The following is a 7,943-nucleotide window of genomic DNA, read 5'->3' as shown; positions in this document are numbered from 1 at the left end:
AGTCCTACAGAGGTGTCTGTGGGAGGGTGGAGGCAGGGGTCCCGAGGCTGCCAGGACCCTTACTCTTCCTCGTCTTCGCCCGAAAAAGAGGACACACGAGGGATACCGTGCCGAACGAAACAGCCCCCGCGGCTCTGCCCCGCCGCCGGCCCCGCCGCCTCCACGTTTCCGCCGCGCCACGGGCACTGCGCAGGCCCGGCGCCGCCGCTCGCATGGAGGAGGAGGAGGATGAGGATAGCGGAGGCCGGAGGGCCGCGGGGAGCCCGGCCGCGTCCGCCCGCTTCGTGCGGTGCCTCTACGCGGTGGGATTCCTGGTAAGCGGGCGGCGGCGGCCATGGGGCCCGCCCCGCGGGGCCTGCGGCGGGCGGCCGCGCCCGGGAGCGGCAATCTTCTCCTTTCCAGTCCAAGGCTGCTGGGTTCCGGGGTGCATCGCTGCAGCTGCTCCTGGGGATGCCAGTGTTCGTAGTGCTGGTGGTGGGTAGCGGCTGTGCTGTTTTACCCGTGCAAACAGCCCCGCAGTTTGACACACAGGCCGGATTTTTATCCTGTGAATGTCATGGAATAGCGCAGCACCCTAAAAGCTGAGTCTTGCCTTGTGCTTATAAGAGAGCTGTTCCCTGTTTCCTTGAAATGCCCGTTGTTCCTGTAAACCTACCAAAAAAAAAAAAAGGACAAAAAAACCTAAAAATATGTTATTTCTAGAAGGAAAAAAAAAAAAGTCCGTTATTGAAAGAACACAGACTTTAAAGAAGGTTCATATTCTGTAGCAATTCCCGAGCCTCAGGAAAGTGTCATTTAATTAATTTGAAATTAAAAGCGATGGCTTGGAAAATGAATACAAAATGAGTAGAAGTTTGCACTGTGAAATGTCAAGATACTGTCTTACCTACTTTTAGATTGAGCAATAGAAACAACCCAGTTGGTTTGTGTCCTGTGAAAGGTGCATTAGAACAAGCTTTGCTTCTTTTAACTGGCTTTTAAATGCTGTGGTTCTCCAGCCCTGTAACAGCTTGTTGATACTGAGCTGGGGCACACAAGAAAACCAACCGAGTGTCCTTTTAGAGGGTGTGGTGATGCAAACTTCCTGTAGCCAGACAAATAAATACAGCGTATCTATCATTCCACATGAGGAGTTAGATGTGAAATGAGAAGTAACTACCCCTCAGAGGATAGTGGTTAACGGGTCTTGCTCTACCTGCATGCCTGTGACAGTCCAGTACTGCCAGGGTATAGTCTGAGTCTTGTACTTTTTAATGTCTCTGTTGACAACCTGGACAAGGTCGCTGAACCTCTCTTCAGGTTCGCAGATGACACCTGAGATTGTTATGGAAGATGTTTGTAAGTGGTGTGCTCTGTTTGTTCATGCTAATGTATTTAATGATTCTAACCTTGTAAGCCTCAATTTCAACCCTCAAAAAATAATTGATGACAGACTGTGAGAATTCACTTAGTGATACACACTGTTAACAGTTACTCAGGCTTTGAGGTAGTCTAGTTCAGTTCAAGCAGTCAGTGATGAAAGGTGATCTTGCTCCAATAGATCTTCTCCAAGGGGCTCTGAATGCTGTGCCAGGTTGTAGTAGTACTGAAAGAACTACTGGGTCAATGTGGTGAGCTTAACAAAAGGTAATAAAGCAAAAGGAATGAGTAGGAGATCCTTGTACTGCTCAGGATGGGCAGTGTCCTTTACCCTCCTCTTACAAAATGTTTTTCAATTATGCTTTGCCTTTTTTTCTTTTTTTCTTTTTTTCTTTTTTATGAAATGTCTTTTCACTACATTTCTTAAGCTATACACAAAGGCAGTATGTAAGTAGGTTTAAATCTACTGTAGCTTATTCCCCATTGTAGTAGGGTTAAAATACTGCTTTTCAAAATACACATTCTTTGCACAAATAGCAAGTATTTTTAGGTGATCGAAATTAGACCACTTTGAATTTAAAACTCTGGTTATGAAGTACTTTTCTTGTTAAACAGGTAAAGTTTAATGTGTATTAAAGGAATATTTGATGTTTTCATAGGTGTAACTCCTCTGTGAGGCAGTCCTTTATATTTCAGTTTATATGTTTTGTAATATGAAAAATTTTCTTTTGACCTAGTGTTGATACGGAGATAATTTACTTTTTTTTTGTTTTTTAATGTTGGCTGTTATTAAGCCAGGTTGCCATTATCTTTGTGAAGGTTACTAAAACTTTTCTTGACTTCTTTTCAGGACTTATTTGGGGTGAGCATGGTTGTTCCTTTAATGAATCTTCATATCAAATCTCTAGGAGCAAGTCATACAGTTGCTGGAATCATAGGTAAGTTGCAGTACTTGATTTACAAAATGGCCTGGATTATGCCTTAGTGCAAATTGGACATTGTAACATAATGCTTCCTTGCTAATAGCATAATAAAAAGTGAAGACAATTTCCAAGTAAAACTGTAAGGGCAGCTGTACTCTGTTAGACCCAGAGACCTGTCCAAACTCATGCACTGACAGTAGCCAAAGGCATGTGCATTGGAAAGAGCACACTTGGAAAGAACAAGGAAGTCTTGCAGTAGCATTTGTACGGCTCCTTTTCCAGCATCCAAGAATTCACAACTTAGCAATTTAGGGAGCCAGAGGTGTTGCTTGTAGTTTTACTGCTATTTACACTTTGCAAATGGTACTTCTGCAGCTGGTTCTCCAAAGCTTTCCAATGCCCGTGATTGCTCCCAGTTTGATTAAAATCCTTACAGCCGTCTTGGCAAAATATTTATTCACTTTCAGGAGTGTTTACAAATAAATTCTGAACATTTGAAATTTTTTCTTAAAGTATTTAGTGATAAGGTAAATTCTGTGGCTTTAAAGTGCCTTTTATGGCATTGTTTATGGTGTCAAGTGATACAGTATATTCTTTATGTGGTTGACTTTATGGGAGCTGTTATTCAGTTTTATTATTTTGCTTTTTTATTTAACACATTGTATGAAATAATTCTGCCTCTACACTGAGTTGACAGTATTATTTTAAGCAGCAATTAATCAGAAATATGTTTTCGTTTCAACAGTCTGCTTTGATTTTTAACTTCAGAAAAAACTAGGGTTTGAGGTGTATTCTTATAAATGAAAGAGTCTGGCAGATGTTTCTCTCTGCTTCTCTTTGTTCCTTCTCTTCTGTCACTAAGTGCTGCTAAAGTCCTAGCCTCCAAAATGAGAAAGTAGGGTCCGTGTTTTCTTCAGGGCTTCTGTGGTGCCTTGCAGTAGACTGAAGCACCAAGTGGGAAGTCCCTTTCAGTAGTGAAATTCTCTCCTGATTCTGAGAAAGCAATTACAAATGCCAAGATCTGTTTTGTTTAATACACCATACAAAGCAACATCATTTTAACTTACATTGTTTTTTGACTTTTCAGCACTTTTTTCTTTTTTATTTTGTCATTCCCTGAAATTATTTCCTTGATTAAATGCTAAAGTCCACCCTTGGTTTGCCCTGCTCCATCTTCCCATTCTTCCAGTAAACTATTCCCAGAATTCCACAATTTTTCATCATTTAAAATTTTGTGCAATTTTCATTTTTGAAAAAAAGCTTAATTTTTAACATTGGTATTTTGTTTGTTTTAGGATCTCTCTATGGTGTAATGCAGCTATTTTCCAGCACATTTGTGGTGAGTTCTAACACTGCATTCCAGACCATATTGGTATTTCTATGGATTGTAGGGGAAAAAGGGTGGGGTTAATAATAGCATTTCTTAACATTTTGAAAATGCATAAACTGTTCATATAAACATTTTGGTTGGAGGGACCAATTATCAGTTTGCATGAAAAATGTCGGTTTTGTTTATAAGGAATTGCCAGGTTTTCCAGACCCAAACAGAACAGAGTTTCTAGACAAAAACTAGAATACAGATCTTGGCTCAGACACAATACTGAGCAGGTTGCAGTTACACAGGGTTATCGTGTCTCGTGTTGGTGCTAGTAAAGCAGTTTCCTTCTATGCAGTAGCCTGTCCAAAAAGCAGTCTCATGAGTCAGCTCTTCATAGCCTGTGATCTAGTTTGCTTTCCCTGCTTAATGAGCAGTGACTTGTAATTCACTGTATGGTCTAAAATTAATCATGCATCTTTGCTATTTCTTTGGGGTTTTTTCTATTAGTTATTCATTTTTTTATATCCTAATATTACCCTGGTACTAGTTTTCTAGTTTTGAAGAGAACAGATTATGAGAACATCTCATAAAAAAACTGTTTCAGGCTTTGTTATGCAGGCCACCTGGGATAATTTCCTGCTATAATTTTGTGGCATTTTCTTTGAATTGCAAGACCATTGTCTACTTTCTTAAAAACTATTTCCTCTTAGGAATCAAGCTGATTTATAAGCATGATAAATGCAAGTTTTCTGTTTGCCCTCTGCATAGCTACTTCTTACGTGTCTACGCTCAGATGACAAACTCCTCATAGCCAAGATCATTGCTGTTAGGATGTTCCAACAAGTGTCTAATACGTAGCAGCCAGTGATGCAAACAAATATTTGTGGTTGGTTATGGTAAGATTTTCAGAAGGCTCTTACTGGTAATATTTTGTGATACTTACTGCAGGACTGTCTTTTTAAAAGGGAGATTTTTTTAAAAAATAAAAGCTCTATATGGTAACACTAAATGGAATCATAGTTTTGGCAGGTACCCTGCCAGCAGGCCAGAACTCTGCTTGTGACTTCCAGATTTTGAGCACTTAGGAATGCTGTGTAATAAGCTTATTAGACTTTCATTGACAGTCCTTTGATCTCTTTTCTCAATTTAATTTAGAAGTACTGATTGATCACTGCACATAGCTTAGTGTTACAAAAAGCTAATCTTTCTTTCCTACTTTGTGAAAGGGCTGCTGGAGTGATATCGTAGGAAAACGGTATTCCCTGCTTGCTTGTATTCTTCTCAGTGCACTGGGTTACTTCCTTCTTGGAGCATCCACCACAGTGTTCCTGTTCGCCATTTCTAGAGTCCCTGTAGGTGAGTAAACACTTGGCATTTTGCAGTTTAAATTCCCTGTAGTCTCAGCTTGAGAATTACTGCGGGAGAAATCATTGTAGGTGGATGGCTGTATAAGCATAATCACCCAACAGCACCAACTGAACCTTAGTATTGGAAAAGTCTCTACAAATCAGGAATTCTCATTATTTTTTCCTGCATATAATTTGAAATGTTGAAGCTTTACCCACCAGACAGCTAAACCTCACAAAGCTGCTTACTCTAGCACTGAAGAATTTGTGATTAATGGAATTTTAAAAATATGAATCATACAGACTTGGACCATTGTTTTTTGAGATACCTTCTGTCTTTTTTTTTTTTTTTTTTTTTTTTTTTTTTTTGTACTGAGAAATACATGTTTATGAATTGATTTATATTTTGTTGCAGGTATTTTCAAACACACACTTTCCATCTCTAAAGCCCTGCTGTCCGACCTGGTGTTGGAGAGAGATCGCCCTTTAGTAATGGGGCGCTTCAATGCAGCCTCCAGCGTGGGCTTCATTCTGGGACCTGTTGTTGGTGGCTACCTTGCAGAGTTCGAAGGTGGCTTTTACCAAACGTCCTTCATCTGTGCCTCTATCTTCCTTCTGAATGGTGGTAAGTTGTATGCCACATTTTGCATCTTGGGTCCCTTCATTCCTCACTTTTGTGTCTTTATGCCATCTGTAATACCTTGCTTTCATAGTGTGTTTATCATCTATGGCATAAATATTTTGTGTGCCAATACTACTCTTTGAATTTGAACTTGTATGGAAGGGTGGGAATTTCAAAACAGTTATCCTCCAGGTGCTTCTCCTTTGTTTTGCCTATATCCCGTTTACATTCAGACACAAATGGGAATTTCTGATGTGCCCAAAGATGAAGACTAGAAATCAGAATTTTGGCTTTAATGATTAGATTTGTTTATATGGTGTGAATGGCATCTCGGTGCTTTCCTTTCTTGCTTTCACTGCATTTAAAATTGAACTGATACTGTGAATAACACTAGACTTAATATTTGCAAATTTTTTAAGGACAAGTATTGTTGAATTTTTTTTTATATTGTTACAGTCAAACTGAGATCTTCCATGTAAAGTTGATGCAATTGAATGAAATCAACTAATTTCTTGATCTGTGTAGGTCTTGTCTGGATGTTACCCTGGAGTGAAGAAAACACTGGCAATAGGGAGCATTACCAAGACAAAGGAACAAACAGTTTCTCAGCAAAATTAAATCATGACGTGCACTTGAAATCAGCAACTAGTAGAGCTGTGACAAACAGTAGTTTTTTCCGGTCTCCATGGATCCAAGTTGCAACAGTGCTGAAGAAGATCAAAGGAATTGCGTGCTCTAATTTGTGGGATATATTTTTAGTGCGGTTCCTGATGTCTGTTGCTATTCTGCTGTACTATAGTAATTTTACTCTGGCCTTGGAGGAGAGATTTGGGGTGAAACCCTTGTTTGCTGGATACCTGATGAGCTATAGCAGTGTGCTTGGAGTCCTGGCTGGTTGTCTGCTCGGACCAATAACAAAACTCTATGGGCACAACACTTACAGACTTCTGTTGCACTCCAGCACTTTCACCTGTGTGCTGATTCTCCTGTATGCATCAGCACTGAGCATATGGATGGTCATTTTGTCCTCCACGTTCTTGGCCTTCTCCACTACTATAGGCCGTACCTGTATCATTGATCTGGAACTGACTGTTGGTGGGAATGAGGCCAGTGGTACACTCCTAGGTGTTGGACAGTCTGTGACATCGGTGGGACGAATTATTGCCCCACTTCTTTCTGGAATTGCTCAGGAGTTCAGTCCTTGTGGCCCTCCGAGTCTAGCCGTGGGACTAGCATTAGTTGCTATTGTGATAATGAATGCAAACAAACAAAAATACTGTAGTCATGGAAGTGTGAAGTTAAAAAATCAGTAGTCCCAATACTGGATTGCACAGATGTATCTTCACCTGCCAGGCTTGTACAGTAATTGCATGATTTTTAAAGGGAACACATTGTGTTCACATGGAAGCAAGTATATACACATATTTCTGCTGCAGGGATGTTAACTCTAGACAGACATTATTCTAACTGGTACCACTGGGACATTTCTAAGAGGGGCAGATGTTGCTATATTGTAGTGGTTGTGATTTTTTTAAATGGATTTTTAACCGTTTTGGAAGGGAAAAAAAGAATGTCAGTAAACGCACAAATCCTGCTTGTGACTAATTTTTGAAACAGTGTTTAGATTGAAAGATTGTTTAAAAAAGCTGAATCAAAGGTGAATTTTTGTTATTTAATCAGGCGATTTTGCAATATGTTTGTTTCCCTTTGTCTGTTGTGACAGTAGCCTATATAACAGGGTGTTTGCTTATGTGATTTTTGTGTAGCCTATTTTGTCCACAAAGCTTTCTGCAGACCAAGATTAGGCACTTTGGGGTAATCAGGCAACCTCTGCTGATTCCTGGTCTTTCCCAAGTAACAGAATTGGGTATATGCTAACTTCATGTACTAGAAGACCTAATTTTAGAGTAATACAAGGCCATTCATACTGAAACTGAGGCTGAATTTAAGTTTTATTGAAATTTGAACTGGTGGCTTCTGTTTAGTAATAACTTCTACTGAGCAACTGTGTCATAAATTATTTGTTTATATTTCCTGTGCCATTTTTCTACCTTCATTTTAAGAATAGATTTCCTTTTTAATTCTCTCAAATGACTGTAAAGGTGTGCTGGAGCAACTAGCCGTAGTTCATGGATCTGGATTAATGCATCCTGTCTCATCTCAGGCATAAGTGACATTTCAGTGACAAGAGAAAAATGGTGCTGTTGATATTTTAGTGTTCATTTGTGTGCACGGCTTACCTGTAGAGAGGTTACTCTCAGAGCTGTACAGAGAGTTGTGGCACTCCTGTGCTATTTACTGTTCAAGCTCATTACTTGCCAGTCACCACTGTTTGTATTTCATATGAAACATGGAAAAAATGTATTTTGCGCTGA

General features: G+C 39.8%; 1 protein-coding gene across 1 annotated transcript; it reads left to right on the top strand.

The window, feature by feature from the left end:
* Positions 1–7,943, top strand: MFSD9 (major facilitator superfamily domain containing 9). Its single transcript, XM_039549075.1, has 6 exons — positions 1–314; positions 2,210–2,297; positions 3,578–3,621; positions 4,827–4,956; positions 5,362–5,571; positions 6,094–7,943. Exons 1-6 carry the CDS (start codon positions 213–215, stop codon positions 6,879–6,881), a joined length of 1,362 nt encoding a protein of 453 aa, XP_039405009.1. The 5' UTR covers positions 1–212; the 3' UTR covers positions 6,882–7,943.

This window comes from Corvus cornix, chromosome 1 (assembly GCF_000738735.6).
Source record: "Corvus cornix cornix isolate S_Up_H32 chromosome 1, ASM73873v5, whole genome shotgun sequence".
Taxonomy (NCBI): Eukaryota; Metazoa; Chordata; class Aves; order Passeriformes; family Corvidae; genus Corvus; species Corvus cornix.
Note: the sequence above shows the minus strand (reverse complement) of the source record. Positions and strands in the feature narration are given on the sequence as shown.